This window comes from Bidens hawaiensis, unplaced genomic scaffold (genome assembly GCF_021521415.1).
Source record: "Bidens hawaiensis isolate Kalapana, Puna unplaced genomic scaffold, B.hawaiensis_p1.1 tig00004020_1, whole genome shotgun sequence".
Taxonomy (NCBI): domain Eukaryota; kingdom Viridiplantae; phylum Streptophyta; class Magnoliopsida; order Asterales; family Asteraceae; genus Bidens; species Bidens hawaiensis.
Genome location: NW_027491236.1, coordinates 1,884,097 through 1,900,962, shown reverse-complemented (window position 1 = coordinate 1,900,962; position 16,866 = coordinate 1,884,097). Strand labels below are relative to the sequence as shown.

The 16,866-nt window shown below is 34.4% G+C and overlaps 2 protein-coding genes and 1 pseudogene across 2 annotated transcripts; 1 reads left to right on the top strand and 2 right to left on the bottom strand.

Annotated features, from left to right (window-relative positions):
- Positions 1-4,883: 4,883 nt before the first annotated feature.
- Positions 4,884-5,805, bottom strand: LOC143625141 (uncharacterized protein At5g39865-like). Its single transcript, XM_077095580.1, has one exon. The coding sequence runs from the start codon at positions 5,675-5,677 to the stop codon at positions 4,907-4,909; it is 771 nt and encodes a 256-aa protein (XP_076951695.1). The 5' UTR covers positions 5,678-5,805; the 3' UTR covers positions 4,884-4,906.
- Positions 5,806-8,467: 2,662 nt separating this feature from the next.
- Positions 8,468-9,901, top strand: LOC143625046 (UDP-glucosyltransferase 29 pseudogene; annotated as a pseudogene).
- A 1,396-nt stretch (positions 9,902-11,297) lies between these two features.
- LOC143625139 (F-box protein SKIP5) lies at positions 11,298-13,474 on the bottom strand. The gene is made up of 5 exons (XM_077095579.1): positions 13,363-13,474; positions 12,776-12,920; positions 12,618-12,696; positions 12,334-12,392; positions 11,298-11,693 (listed from the first exon to the last, which is right to left on the bottom strand). Exons 1-5 carry the CDS (start codon positions 13,460-13,462, stop codon positions 11,339-11,341), a joined length of 738 nt encoding a protein of 245 aa, XP_076951694.1. The 5' UTR covers positions 13,463-13,474; the 3' UTR covers positions 11,298-11,338.
- Positions 13,475-16,866: the final 3,392 nt, after the last annotated feature.

The following is a 16,866-nucleotide window of genomic DNA, read 5'->3' as shown; positions in this document are numbered from 1 at the left end:
TCTTGGTTTTTGAAACTATCCTGATTGATTATTAATCTTGTGCCCCACTCACAAATATTTTTCAGGCATCATGTAGTGGCGTTGATAGCCGAAAGACAAGGGTACATGCACCGATCAGCCGGTGTCCCGATGATTGAGTGCTATGTGCCTTATGTCCAAGGCTTGATGCAAAACTACTATCGAGCCGGGGGTCTCACCGGAAGCAGCCTCTCTATCCTTATGGGGTAGAGGTAAGGCTGTCTACATCTTACCCTCCTCAGACCCTACCATAGCTTTGCTATTGGTGGGATATACTGAGTACGATGATGATGATGATGATGATGATTTGATGTTTAATAGAAGGGAAACGGAATGTTGGGTTATTAAGCATGTATGTATGAAACAATTTAAACAATTATTTGGCTTCTTAGAATGGTTCGCCACCAACTAAGATCATCTCTAGAAGAACCTCTTTAACACTCTTTGTCACAAGATAAGATATCATCACCCATCTTTATTTTTAACTATCGTAATTTAATGGAATTCTGATTTTGGGTTTAATTACAGATTTTCTTAATTAATTTGCAGATTTGAGATTAAATTTTTAGATTTGTGCTGGTATTCATATTTGTATTAACTTTTAGATTGTGTTGCTTTTATATTTGTATTAAATTTCACTCCTAATTTTGCTTTTTATTTTCTTTATTTTTTAATTATTTTATTATTGTTATTTTACAGTTTTCTTCAAAATTATTTTCTTATATAGAAGAGTTTTAAAATTGAATTGGACTTGATATTGATATTGGAACCGATGTTGTTTAGTCGGAAACATTTTTTTTCTTTTTAAATTAGCGAATGTAAGTGTTTTTGTTGGAATTAATATCGATGCTAAAATGTCAAGAAAAATAGAGAAGCTAAACACAACCGTGCATTCTGTCTTTTTTTAAGCTAGCGAATGTAAGTTATTTTTTCACGTATAATATTTATAGCATAATGATGTGATGTTTTAAAAATAAATTAAATAATATAAAAAAATTAACATATCTGTTTTGATCGTGAAACAACTTAGAAGAATTTTTTTCTCTTTTTCTATCAAAAAAAATATTATCAATCATGTTGTACCCTAGTAAAAAGATAAGTTCAAAATAATAATAATAATAATAAAAGCACAAGACTAGTATTTCATCTCACTTTTAATAAATAAATGAGTAAATAATAATACTAATAAACGAGATGAAGAAAAATAAAAGTTTTATTATTTTTAATTCATTTGTTCATGTTTTTTAAATAGAAATTTCTAATATAACTTAATTTGTTCTACAAAATTAGGAGTGAAAAAACATAATTTTATGAAAAACCCTTATTTTATTAAATACTTTTCAAATCATTTATTTTGATAAATACTTTTTCTCCCTTCCACATTTTAGTAAAAAACTCCATGATCGACAATAATACTTCAAAGCTAGTTGGTTTTTTATGTCTTCTTCAATAGGTGACAAGTGCTTCTCTCGTAACAGTGTGTTAAGATGTAGGAGTTGTATTTTCTTTAGGTCACTTTCTTCCTTTTGACGTAGCTTTTCTTGGTCCATGTCGCCTTTTCTTTTGAAAAGCTCATTCTCATATTCTTTAGTAAGATTCAATGCATGAAGTCCTTCAGCAATTGGATCATAAGTCTTATCTTTACCTTTTGAAAAGACCATGAAGTCATTCTCCACTTCACATTCAGGACGAGAACGTGTTGTGTCACGACGTGTTGGTAGTGCCCACTTCTGGTTTTTACACATAGCATCATTATAAACAATGATATCAGTAAACTTACTTTTAACATCTTGCTCATAAATTTTATGAGCTTCACTCTCAATATATTTCTGGTTCATTCGGCTTTTTGCGCGACGACGTGATTCCTCGTATGCACCAACCCACTTTTGAACACTTAGGCAAAGCCGTTTATAACGACCTTTCATTTGTTGAATATTCCTCTTACCAAGCTTTTCTAGTCTTTCTGTCTGAGTTTCGTCATACAACTTCTTTACCTTTGCCCACATTATTGTAGATTTCTGGTTTTTGTCACAAATTTTATCTTCACTAACAATACACCATGATGACATTAAAGCAACATCTTCAGCAGCATCCCATAAACCTCATGCAGTTTCTTTAGTATTTTGTGAGGTTTGAATATTTTCAGTGACAGGAACTTGACTCGGGTTTTAATAATAAATAGTGTTTTCATAGTATTGATTATTCGGGCAATCTCCATCTCCAAGACTCATATGATAGTTTGAAAACGAGGGATCCATTAAAAATCAAAAGAGAATAGAGATAGAAAACTAGGAGTGGATGTGAACACATTCTTGTTATGCCCAATATATATAATACATATAGAAGTAGATAATGTTAGATTTCTAGATGACAATTTTTATCAAAAAAATCTAAAAAACCAATAGAGTGTGGACGAATGGCAAATCAGATAATATCATAATTCTGTAAAAAAGAAAAAAAAACCTTGAATTTTTACAAATATTAACAAAACTAATTTTACGTATAATAATATTAAAAAATACATGTGTTTAAAAATGATCCGTGTTTAATAAAATTTATATCGAAATGCTCATAAAAATAAACTAAACAAGACTGTGTTTTTAAAATTTTAAAATAAGTTAAATAATATAAATTATTAAAAAAATCAAATTATATACAAAAGAAATTATGTGAAGGAAAAGAAAAAAAAAGAACATTTAAATGAAAGATTGGGTCATGACTTAGTTGTTCTCACGTCTGGGTTGTGAAATCAAATTGATTTAATTAATTTTTATAATTGTTAAACAGTATAATAACCTCCTATGAGGTTCTTGATAAACTTGATCTAAGAGTTTTGAAGATGTCATATCGGGGTTATAAACCATTTGAGGAGTTTAGAGCATTCCCAACCTATCCTTTATTTTCATATCTATAATTACACTAAAAAGCATTACATTTTTTTCTTCTGTTTAATTAAATAATATTTTTTAATACTTGTACTATTAGTTCTCTCTCCACCCTATAATTTACAAAAAATCATTACCTTTTTCCTAAATTTACAAAAAATCGCTATATATAGCATTATATTCACAACCACTCAAAAGCTCACCCTATGAAATGTAATTATAGGGTAGAGAGAGAAAATGTAATTATAGGGGTTCTCTTGTAGATTTGTCTGATCTTGTAGATTTGTCTTAAATATCTGCTGGGGCCTTAGTACGTTCCTATAGTCTTATACTATTGTTTGCCATCACCTTAGCCGTGTGCCGTTTGCTTGAGTAGCCTCGTCTAGTCGAGTAGAGGACTAGAGGCTACTGTCTTTTCTCTTTTGCTACTATTGTTTATTTATCATTATACCTTAGCCGTAGCTTACAACTTCAATTACAAGTAATCTTATATATGGCTGCCTCTTCTGATTACTTAAGTTTTTTAACAACTTTTATTATAAGTAACCTTATATGGTTACCTCTTCTGATTACCCTACAAATAACTACGATTATGAGTGAGATTATACTTACAACAACAACAAGCGTACCCAGTAAATCCCACAAATAGCAAAAGCTATTTGTAGGGTCTGGGAAGGGTGTGATGTAGGCAGACCTTACCTCTATTTATGAAGATAGAGATGCTGCTTCCAGAAAGACCCTCGGCTCCAAAGCATGCAACATATAAACACACAAGTACCAATAACAAACTTATAGTGATAAAGTGGCACAATCAAATACCAACACACATGAAATCCTAGAATCCAAATAGACATACCAACACAGGAATAAATATAAGCAAAATCTGCCTAAAATTTAGAAGAGTCTAAGCCAATACGCTAAAACTAAGATACCAAAATGACCTTCTCTAAAAGTCCTTAACCTTAATTCTACGTCTCCATGAACACCTATCATGGACCATGTCCTCAGAGAGGTGTAACTCTAGCAAATCCTGCCTAATCCCCTCCTCCCAAGTCAATTTGGGTCTGCTTCTACTCCTCCTTCCTTCTACATTGAGGGTTTCCACTGCTCTAACTGGCGCTGTTTCTTGTCTCATTTCACATGCCCATACCACCTCAATCTCCCCTCCTTTATTTTTTCACATATACTAACAATTCCTAGTCGTTCCCTAAAAACCTCATGCGAACCCTTATACTTAGTACGTATGTTATTGTATTAACATTGCATCAATAGCAACATGCGAACCCTTGAATGTTGCTTAATAAACCAGTGAACAGCCGATGGACGATGCTGCCAAAGGAATGCTGCATTGCCGCCTATCAAAGATGCAAAAACTAAGAGTGTGTTTACTTTATAACTAAAAATTCTTAGCAGAGATGCAAACACAAGACCTGGGTAAAGAATATAGAAAGCTTGACAACCATTCCTACCAGGAGGCATATTTTATATCCGAAAGTGTACATGTTATCAAGACTGAAAATCAAACTCGAACATCGTAATCAAACAAATCTCAAGTGTACAAAGCCTCATAAACTTGTTTAAACACAAACTATTACCTACACTAACTTCAACAAACGAAAGAACAACCGAACAAATACACTAACTTTTTAAAACTTTAACAGCTACATTACACACACTAACAATAATAACATTAACTTGATCGAAATTTCATTAATAATTAGCCTTAATCCAAAGACCAACTCAATACATCTCTCCTATGTGAAGAGTATTACAAACATGCGCTATCAAGCAAACACGATCCAACTATACATTATAAAAAGAACCTATATGGTTATATACGCATCATGCAGGGCATTATTTCAACCTTGTTCATAAAGAAAAATGAACACAATAAACCAAGACTCTATCCAAGAACACAGAGCTCCAATCCCCAGTTCCAAGTCGCAAACTTTAACAATAACAAGCAGATTAAACGATTAACCGATTAACATAACATAGTTAATTCAAGAAGAACAATTAGGGCACCGAACCAAACCGTTCTCGTTGCAATCAGGGCATCGTATTAACAAATCCTCATCTTCATCAAACACCTTCTTGCTACCGCTACAATTCGCACAAGGCACGAACCTAACGTCCCCACACGTGTCACACACCTGCCACGCGTTACTTAACCGAACCGGGAGCCCTTTCAGCGCCTTCGCCAGCTGGCCGGTCTCATGAAGCTGCTTGATGACATCAGCACCACCAACATACTTCCCTTTAATAAAAACCTGAGGCAAACTAACATGTTTCTGACCCAATACAGCCACCAACTCATTTCGATACGCCGAGTCCATCGAGATATCGCGTTCGTCGATAAAAACCCGAAAAAATTTCAAAATCGTTCTTACGGAGTAACAATCTTCGTACGTCCTTCGGATTCCACGTAAGCTGGTGAAGTAGATCACGACCCGGTCCTCTGTTCCGGGTAATTGAATTAGGGTTTTTTCAAATTTGTCTAATTTCTCTGATTTGAGTTTCGATTGCAATTGGGTTTCGTCTGATGGGGGTTTTGGTTTAGGGTTTGGTTTGGATCCTCTACGAGCTTCGAATATGCTGCATAGATGCTTGACTTTGCCTTTGATTGAATCGGAGTGTTTCTTGACGGATTCGGAGCGGTTTAGCGAGGAATTAGGTGAGGGTTTTAGTGGGTAATCGAGGGTGGAGGTTGAATTGATGGTGTAAGATCGGTTGTAGATTGAGGGTTGTGGTTTCTGGCGATCGGAACCGATCATTTTTAGGGTTTTGGATTGAATTGAATTGGGTTAATTGATGATGGTTTAATTTTGTGGCAGAGATTGAAGGTGTTGGCGTGTATTCGAAGGTAGTGTAGAGAGAGAAAGAGAGAGATGGTGTGGAGCTTGCTTTTCGAAAAGTTGGAATGAATGTATGTGTCTATTTTGGGGTTATGTTACATGTGGGTTTTGGTTAGGAGTCAATTTGAGTTGCTATATGTGTTTTTATGTTTTTTCTTACTAGTTTTTGAAATTCATAAAATGGTAAAATACTATATAGATTAGCATTTTAAAACGTATCATACAAATAGATATAGAAGATATTTTAAAATAAAATATGTTGATGTGGCACCACCACAACTTGTCATGTGTACTGATCAAACATGGATGGCTCTTTTATGAGACTGACAACGTATTATAAGGTTAAATGTAATTATTCAATTTAGAAGCTTTATTATGCGAGTTGACTATTTTCTCATGTTTTATCAAAAGATTTTATCAATTTTCACATTTTTTCTGATTTAATTAAGATATAACTCTACCCACCACATGATTATGATGGGTTAGACTGGTAAAAGTTATTACCCTGTATGCTTACCTAACTTTCTCCAAGTTTATAAAATTACATGTAATCAAAGATTTTTTTTTTTTTTTTATAAAAACAAGGATAGTTCTTGAATTGAAAGTTACAAGAAAGAGAGAAAGAAGGAAAATAAAGAACAAAGAGTTACGAACCCTAAATAACTTAACATGATTTATTTTTGTATATATCTACAACATGAGAAGGTTTCGATTTATAGCCTAACCAATTAGCTAGTTGATGGTTAGAGCATGAAGCGACGCCATTTGTAGGGCAAAGTATGAGCCAAGACTTTATTGCTGACAAACGTGTCATGACATGTAATCAAAAGGAGCCCATCTTGTAATCAACAAGAGCCCATGGAGATCCAAGCAACCCAAACATAAAAAAATAAACCAAAACACACATTAGAAATGAAGGGGTGTTTGGGATTGCTTATTTTCACTAACTTATAACTTATTAACTTGTTGAAAAAGAATAAGGTGTTTGTGATTGCTTTTGATGTGAGAGGGAAAAGTTAATAAGTTACACTCTTGTAACTTATTAACTTAATGAAAAGTTATAAAAAGGTAAAATAAGGAATCCCGAACACCCACTAAATATAGGATGGCGGATTAAATTGGAAATTAAAGGGTAATTTTAACACTAGTTTGGGGTTGTTTGGTAGCCTCTTAATGGTCATTAAGAGGCTACCTCTTAATGGTTCATAACATCATAATGGTTAATAGGTAACCTTAAGTCTTAACGGTTAAGAGACTGTCTCTTAATTGTTACCTCTTAAGCACTTTTTAACCATTAAGAGGTTATGAACCGCCTCTTAATGTTAAGAGGCTATCAAAGAGCCCCTTAAAGTTACTAATTTCTGTCTTCAATGGGTTCATTAGAAGAGCCGCCCTCAAGATCCAAAAAATGCAACTATTTCTAGGATACACCCTTAGTTATTTGTTGAGACACTCATTAAAGGTAACTAAACAAAATATTGATTTGGCGCGATCTTCACACCTTTGACACGTCACATACTCATACCATCAAAACAACATGCACGTCCTCGTGCATCGTTGTTCATCCACGACAACACCCCCGAATAAATATTTTACTTAGGCATTGTTCATCAAAATAACATGCACGTCCTCATGTATAGTCCTCGGGAACCCTTTGAGTTTCTAATTCTTAATAGAGATTATATAAAAAAGCTTTCGAGTGAATTCATAAATGGAATGGTTGCACTTGCACACTTGATGTCACAAGTTTGCATCATGGGACATAGGTGATAACCATACAACAGGGTCAGGAGCAATAATGGGTTGAGGGTTAAAGAGTGGTTGACGACATCCAATGGGGTAAGGATCTCAACCCGGTTGGAAGATCAGCCCATGTTCATGTGTTCGGTCACTCATAAAACCCACGTTCCTAAAATACAATTCAATATCTTTACAAGAAGCATTTATTTTTAGGTTTCTAAAACAATGTGTTACCCAAATTACAGGTTGTTATTTTAATCACTATATAAACTTTCTAAAACAATTACTTAGTTTTTATAAAAATTACCCAAATTGTAGCATGCTCAAAAGTAGCAAACAGATTCTAAAATACAATTCATTATATACATTTCATTATATCATTTAAACAAAAACGTTTATTGTAAGGTTTCTAAAACAATTAATTTTCAATTAGCCGATGTCATTTCAATTACGATTTAAACTTTCTAAAGCATTCCATTAGTTCCTATAATTATTACACAAATTGTAGGACGCTCAAAAACAACAAATTAACAAAAAATTAATCAGCTTCTAAAACATTTTATTTTTTTTATAAAAAGATTGAATTTGTTAAATACGTTTTATATTTTTAACAAAAAGTGTTGTGATTTTTTAATATGTTTTAATACGAACCAAATCCAAAACCTTAATAACAAATCTTGTGAATATGTGTTTATAATAGAAAATTTGATACGATTTATTTTAAAAGGTTAAAATCCTTACCGTAAATTAACATAAATAGAAAATTTGATATGATTTGTTTTAAAATAAGGTTAAAATCCTCCATTGCAAATAAACTTAAATAGAAAATTTGATACGTTTATTTTAATATTTTAAAAGCTTAGAAATCTTGCAAATAATTAACCAACATCCCCATATAAGAACACCTTCAACACTGATTTTCTTCATCACCATCTCAACAAAAAAACATTCACAAACTAGTCTTCAATTATGACAATCAACAAGCAAACTGTCTTGATGTTCCCATGGTTAGGCCATGGTCACATTTCACCTTTTCTTGAACTAGCCAAAAAACTGGACAACACAAACCTCTTCAACATCTACTTATGTTCCACTCCTGCCAACCTAGATTCTGTCAAGAAAACCTTAAACACGCCTTCGATTAGTCTCATCGAACTCCACCTTCCGACACTACCCGATCTCCCACCACACCTTCACTCCACCAATGGCCTCCCACTCCATTTTATGCCAACTCTAAAGCAGGCTTTCGACATGTCGAGTCCTTGCTTCACAAGAATCTTGAAAACCCTTAAACCTGATTTGCTTATATACGACATGATTCAATCGTGGGCCCCGGTGTCGGCTGCTGCCCTCGGTATCCCTTCGGTTGTGTTTGTCACCACTAGCGCCACCATGGCTGCCACTATGTTCCATCTTTACTTGAACTACTCCAAAAGCATTGCTTTCCCGTTTAGTACTATTTACTTTCGTACGTATGAATACAAGCATGTGCATGAGATTCTCGAGAACTCGGCGAATGGTAGGAAAGATAAGGATCGGGTTATGGATTGTGTTGGGAAGTCGTCAAGTATTGTTCTTGTTAAGTCTTTTAAAGAAGCCGAAGGTAAGTATGTTGATTATCTTTCTATGCTGACGGGGAAAAAGGTCGTACCGGTGGGTCCTCTTGTTGCGGACTCGTGTCATGACTTGAAACAAGACAGTGTGATGAAGTGGCTTGACACGAAAGATACTGGATCCACTGTCTTTGTTTCTTTTGGAAGCGAGTATTTTCTTTCTAGTGATGATTTGGAAGAGATAGCATATGGCTTGGAAATGAGTAATGTGAACTTCATTTGGGTTTTAAGGTTTCCAAAAAGCGAAACCAAGGTTGAACTTTCGCAACGTTTGCCAGTCGGGTTTCTCGAAAGGGTTAAAGATAGGGGTTTATTGGTTGAAGGGTGGGCCCCACAAACACAAATATTGAAGCACAAAAACATAGGCGGATTTGTGAGTCATTGCGGTTGGAGTTCGGTAATGGAATCAATGAAATTTGGTGTTCCAATAATTGCAATGCCAATGCACCTTGACCAGCCGGTCAATGCTCGGTTGGCGGTTGAGGTTGGGGTAGCAATGGAGGTTGTTAGAGACGGAAATGGGCGGCTCAGGCGGGAGAAGGTGGCTTCGGTTGTGCAACACGTGGTGTCTAGTGAGTTAGGGGAAGTTGTTAGAGAAAAGGCGAAGAAAATGAGTGTTTGTTTGAGGGAGAAAGGGGAGGAGGAGATAGATTTGGTGGTGGTGGCGCTGTTGAAACTTTGTCAAAGCGGTTGTAAACGTCGTGGTGACGGTGGTACGAATGGACTTCCGAAGACTAAAAGCGAGACATTTGTTGCTGACTGGTATTCTGCGGTGAGAACCATAGTTTAAGACATAGTCATTGATCTCCCTTGCATCAACATCAAAACTTAACTACGCATGATACCGAAGAGTTAGTTTTAAGACTGCTTCAGAGTATTATTAGCTAAGTTGTTTTTTAAAATGTTTTTATTATTATTTTCTAAAAACAACTTAATTTCTTGTTTTTTATTTCTATGTTTATGTTAAAAGGTAGTGAAGGGAGGTATGCAATGTAAAGGCTATCCTTTTTTTGTGTAGCCTAAATAAATATAATTGTTATGAAACTTTTGAGTGCAGTTTTTGTACTTTTTAGTTATTTATCATGTCAAGAAGTTTAAAAAGGTTCTGAACTAAATTTTACTGGATCAAAACCCAACAAATAAATGTGTCTGGCCGAAGAACATGGTGCGTTGGGTTTGTTAGTAAGTGGGCTAGTGGAAAGAATGGGTTTATGGGCTTCAAATATGGGTACAGCATTGAGCACACATTTAATGAATAGGCTTTAGGCTATTTATGAATTAAATAAACATATGCGAGGTGATTTAATTTTCCATCATAAATGTGAGCTATATGGAACGTGGACCGGTATTAACGGTGTACCCACAATATTCATGTATTGTCCGTGATGTTCACTTAAATGCTCCATGATGATCACTTAAATGACATTGAGCATGATCCCGACCAAAAACTCATAGCTAATGATGTGACTTGACTGTAACTCAATAAATATCGAGAATGTCATGTCATGTCCAATGAAAAGTAAAATATCTATCTCGTCAAGAGGTTTTTATAGTTTTTCCTCCTTTAAAAACAGTTAAATACTAATCATCACGCCGGAGGCTATTCGCATGCACAAATACTTATCCTCACAATTTGTCAGTTTTGCATATTCTCTCTCATTGTTTAGGTCACGTGCCAGACCCAATATCTATAAATCGTCTTTCAAAATCTCCTAGCAATGGGTTTCAACTTCAATATAAATCTTCAAAACAGTGCGTGAGAACACTGTATTTAACATAAAGGTTGCTATTTCGGACTCATGATACGGTCATCGCAAATAGTAAAATACACTTGAGAGTTCTTTTTGATGACCCGGTTTTTATTGAAAGACTTGTCATCTGAGAAAAAGGCATATCATTGAGTCTTATTTGCATACACTGAATAACACATCTGGTGTTTCGGACTTCAGGTAAGCACAATATTATTAAAATTTGATCACCAAAAACAAGCATGCTTACAAGTGCTTTTTGGCAAACACAAAAGTAATATTATCATTCTTCTTAAAAGAAAAGGTCCCATATTTAAAAGTTTTTTAGCCTAGAAGCACATAAATTGTTTGTTTACATACACGTACACTGATTTCTTTAGTCACATCGCAAAACAAGCTAGCAAACAGATAATCATAACAAATAAAAATGGTGATCTACATCAAAGATATGATACAAAGGAGATAAAATAAGTAAACCACTATAACTGATGAACAACATCAAACCAAAATAATATAGAACTCGGTGCATATATGACACGCACTTGTTGCAATGCAAGTGTCCCGCTTGTCAAAACTGCTTTTGCACCTCCTTTGATCCGAGTCTGAGAAACCGACACACAGTCACCATTCCTCTGGGCAGCCGACGGTAGTGTCGCCTCAGGGCCGCCAGCTGTGGTGATGATAGCATAGGAGAGATAGTCCAAGGGGTTGGGATCACATTGCAGATTGCAATCCTCAATGATGAGCCGACCACTCCTATGAAGTAAGCAGCACCCCAATTCCGCCTTTACTGTTAAGTTCGCCAATTTGCAGGTCGACAAAAACTCCAATGCACTGTAAATTACAAGAAATGATGACTACATTTTCTAGCAAATTATAGTCCTCATATACCTGCCTATCTCTCTTTCTTTAATAACATGAAAAAACAATATACTTTCTGATTTTTCACAAAAAAGTAAGTCAACCTAGTTTTGGTATAGTAAAATCTCTCAACTTGTAAAAGTCGCAGAACCAATTTTAGAACATCAAAGTTTCTAAACTAGTCTAAATTGTATGTAGTTTCAAAAATAACAATATGAACTTGTTATCTCTTCAACTGGATAAGACGGTATTCTGCAAGAATGGTGATGTCACTTCATCAGGTTTGGCTGATTCAAGAGTTAACAAGTTATTACTTTCTTAAAAATTCACAAGCACGTGCACTTTAGACAGGTTTAGAGACTTAAACATACAAAAATTAGTTTAGTGACGTTTTCATGTGTTTTTTTACAAGTTGAGGGACTAAAATATACCAAAAATAGGTTGCGAGACTTTTTAGTGAAATATAAGAAATTAAATTGGTTTTTTATGGTGTATACCTCTCGAAGACTGATTTTGTCCTTCTAACCTTTATATTTAATCTTTTTAGGATTCAAGAAGACTTGCTAAACTATAATTAGGCTTAGGAAAATAAAAAGATATGAAATATGCGAACCTGTCTGAGCCTCGGGAACATACAAGTGTTGTATCATCAGGAACATCACCTCCTCCAATCTAAACAATTGAATTATAGGAAGTAGTAATACACATTGGTGACAATCAACTTAAGGGAAATCTAGCTAAAGTTCTTCCATTACATTCATATGTGCATTGTCTATATGCATATATTACCACCAATATAACATGTTTGCTAAAAGTATAGTTGTATATAAATACAGGAAGATGTAGATATTTATCGATCGATAAATGAAATTTTAAGAAAATAAATAGCATACATACCAAGCACAATGGTTTGTTGATTTGAATATTTGAAGCAAAATGGAACCCCCCTGCTCCAATCAATATGGTGTCCCCTGGTCTGATTGGTCGTGTGAATTCCAAATTAATAATTTTCTCTCCGTTATAATAATCAACACGCGTCAAAGCAAAGTACACACCTTGCAGCAGAAACAGCTTCTTCAATATTTGGAAAGACCCCGGGTTCTGGTACGCCTTTGACAGCTCGGTCGACTCTCAACCATAAGCGAGGGTGACACGCCAAGAACAGCCATCTGTGGCAAACGAGGGCTGTGTTATAGCGATCTGCAAACTCAACAATAATCTGTGACATCATATGAAACACAAAGAGTTGTACTTGGTTACCCTGTAGTTTTCTAAGATAAAAGAGAGTTAATTAATTAAGACTTGTTGAATACATGTGTGCATATATTAACTTAATATGAATATCCTATCCGAATATCCAAATAAGAATGTGGATTGGTTTATTTCAGTTTTTCTCTGAACACCCTTAACATTAAGTGCCATTGAAACCTAACAAAGCCTCAAAATTGCAATTAAAAGGTGATAAATAGTGGCATAATCTTCTGCTAACAAATTTAGACAAGTAATTGAAATAAAATGCATCCTAAATTGCAAATTAAGAAGCAGCAGATTCAATTGGTGGATTTAGAAGATGAAAAATGAAAACTTTAAGCGTGAAGATGGGAGATGAAAGGAAATTAGGGTTTGAAAGTGTAAATGGAACCTGGAATTGGGGATAAGAAGCTGAAGATGTGCATCAAGCAACCGTCGTCAAGAGTGTTGACATGAGTAGAACGCCGGGACCTGCGAGTGTTTTCGTCCATGTAACCGGCGGCGATAATCGACGGCGGCAATTGGGGGTTTGAGGGATGAAGAAGAAGAAGAAGATTCAACCACCGCCTTTTCTCTTGTTTCTTTCACATGTGTGTGTTGGGCTTCATCTCAAAACCATACGTCATCTTCTGATCACTTTACGACATCTTTAACATCACTTATATTACTATTATTATTATGGAAAATTCTAAAAATAGCCCGATAGAGCAAAATAGCCTATTTTTGTTGATTATTTTTAAAAGTTTGTACTTGATAAATACATTAGCAGAAGATTTAAATTATGATAGAGAACACCAAATATGAAAAAATGTTGCTGGAAAAGTCCAAATTTTTCAAAATATAAGGAGAGAAAGCCATATTATTTTTTAAGTTTTATTCTCAAAATACAGTCTCCCAAGACTGTTTTCTTATTCATCCTGAGAGACGCATTTCAGAAACATTTATTCTTATGAGACGAGATTATTGTATTTCTTCTTATAAGTTGGAGCTTGGGTTTCTCAAAGGAGACCCGAGTTCATGATCTTCTTGAAAAACTCTTTTTTTACGATAGATGAAGAGAATAAAATGGTGAAATATGAAACTGGGACCACTTATAAGGTGAGATACATGTAAATTCTTATCGCCACGTTCATTGTTTATATCGTAAGAATCTCAACCTAATACCTTGCATTTCGGCCTAATCTCCTACATCTTACAATTAGAAAACATGTTAAACAAACTTCCTGCATCTCGAGTGTACTTGTTTCTACTTGCGATATGGCTGCCTGCCACACTATGAGTTCTCATGATATGATTGACTTCTCGACCTAATCCTCTAGGTTCTTGGGCGGTTAGCTGACTTATTTATTTTTTTTATAGAATGTTGAGATTTGTTATACACATAATTGAGATATGTAGAAAAAATCTTGCATACGTGTCGTACAACTTTCAAGTCATCTTCAACAAAACTCAAATCCGGATTTTTAAACACCACAATTTGATTCAAGTAGTTTTATATAAAGCTTCTTCAAATTTTTTTATATCTTTGATTAAAAAACACTCAAACTTGATTATATTATGTCAAATTCTTCCAAAACCCACATAGTCGTAACTTAACATTTGATGCTTTGAACAAGTCTAACCAACCCTACGTCATTGATAGTGATTGATACACCCAAACAAGTCTAACCAACCCTACGTCATTGATAGTGATTGATACACCCAAAATTATATTTTAAGTTCAATCACTTTAACTCTTTCATTGTTTTTTCTTCCAAACAAAAATAATCAACCTAGTTTCTTCAAACCCCCGATTTGCATACATAATTTTCTTATAAACAATGATATTTACATATTTTAAGTACCGTATTTAACAAGAAGGCAAGAACCTGTATTTAACACAAAAAGTTAAAAGTTTTAGGATGCTCTTATTCACTCAATGGTGATTAGTTGTTTCTCCAGGTTTGATTTTATACTTCAATTCAAGGCAAATTGAGTTACTTCTCATGGCCTTACGTATCTTCATCATTTATTTCAACACACACTTTAATATTTACTCGCTATGAAAAGAAACGTAACACAAGTTATAATTTAACGTTGTTACTTGCGGTTTCATAATAAGAAATTTAAGCTATCACAAGTTTGAAGAAAACCACCAATCCCTTCAACTATACTCTCCCTCTTTTAAACCCAACTTTAAATTGTGGATAACATTATTAAATCCCAAACCTTAACTTGAACATACATATAATCTCAAAATTCTTATATAAAATACCAAAAAGCAAGAGGGTAATCATCATTCTTGAGTTTTTATTTAAGGGTTTGGAAAAGAAAAAATAAAAAAAAATTTCTTTTTTCATTCTTGAGTTTTTTCAATAAAAGAAAAGAAAGAGAATGAAAAGAAAAGTTAGTGTTTTTTTCCTCCAAAACTTTCCAGCCAAATATAGTCGGATTCAGAAGGAAAGTTTATAGTCATATATAATATTACTAATTTACCCCATATTTTCCATCCTATCTAACTCAATAATAAGGACATAATTGTAAAGTTACAATTTTTTTCCTATCTTTTTCTTTATATCTAACTCAAGAATATAATTAACATTTTCTTTTTTATTCTTTTATTTTAACTCGAGAATGTCTTTTAAATATATAATTTTTTTTCCTTTATTCCCCTATCCAATCTTACTATTTATTTTCCTTGTATTTTAAACCCGAGAATACAGTGTTAGAAAAATAACAATATTCTTCTTATTATTTTACATATTTAATATCCGATGTTGGTGTAATCGATTAACATAAATTATTAGTTGTTGGTACACTAACTCTATCCCCACAAAATTGTTTTTTCCACATTCACTTATTACAATAATGAACATCTATCTCAATTTATTTGACCAGACTTAAAAAAAAAACAACAATATATATAACAACTAACAAGCATTGAACTTTAGCTCAACCGACAAAATCGAAGGAAGTTATGATTTGGGTTGAACACAGTAAGGTTTTAAGTTTAAATTCAATCCTATTCGGGTTTTATCATAGTGGGTTTTTGGGATGTAACTTTTTTTTTTGAAACAATAGTTGGTGGGCTTGGGCTACCAAACGCTATCTAGAATCATGAATGTTTAAAGTCTCCTTTTATCATTGGGTTATCCTAGATAGCCAGGCTTTATTCGTTGCATATTAAAATTTGGGTTTTAAATAATTTCAACTATGATCCTCCATTTGTGGCATAGTGGGTGGGTAGGAGGCTTGATTCTCCAATAGAGACCCAAGTTCGAATCCCACTTGTGCCATTTTTGGGTGGATACTGACAATGAAAGATTTGAGTTAGGCCTTGTGCAAAGGTTACGTCAGAGAGTTCTGCTCTTGTGGTGGCACAAGGACTGTCAGGTGGCAGTCGGCAGTATGGTTTCCCGGGGGAACACCCAAGCCAAACTTTGAAAATAGCGTGAGTCCGGTTAAGACAACATAGTCTGGCCAGAGTGGGTCATCGGGGCTCTCCAAATTTCGAGAATGTGGTAGCCTAAATACAAGAAAGTCGCCGTTTTAAAAAAAATAATTTCAACTATGCATATTATCAAATAACAATATTAACTTAACACTTGGGCTGGTGGCGGTCCCAATTAAAGCTGTATCTGTTTCCAGTGGTTTGCAAGTAACAGAGTTTTAACGCCATTAGTTGCAGGTCGCCGAAAATACGTTTTCGGTGGGAAAACTCATAATATTTCCCCTAAACCCAACATTTTCATCCCAAACATCTTCGTAACCTTATATCAAAACTTTAGGAAATTTTTTTTAGTAAAAGCCTAGTTGTTGAGGTCGTTAGAACCCTAAAACCACCGCCGGAATCGGTTGGTGGTGCTCAAGTGGGGCTGGTTGGTTGATGGTGGTGTTAAGGCTGAGTTTTCCGGCC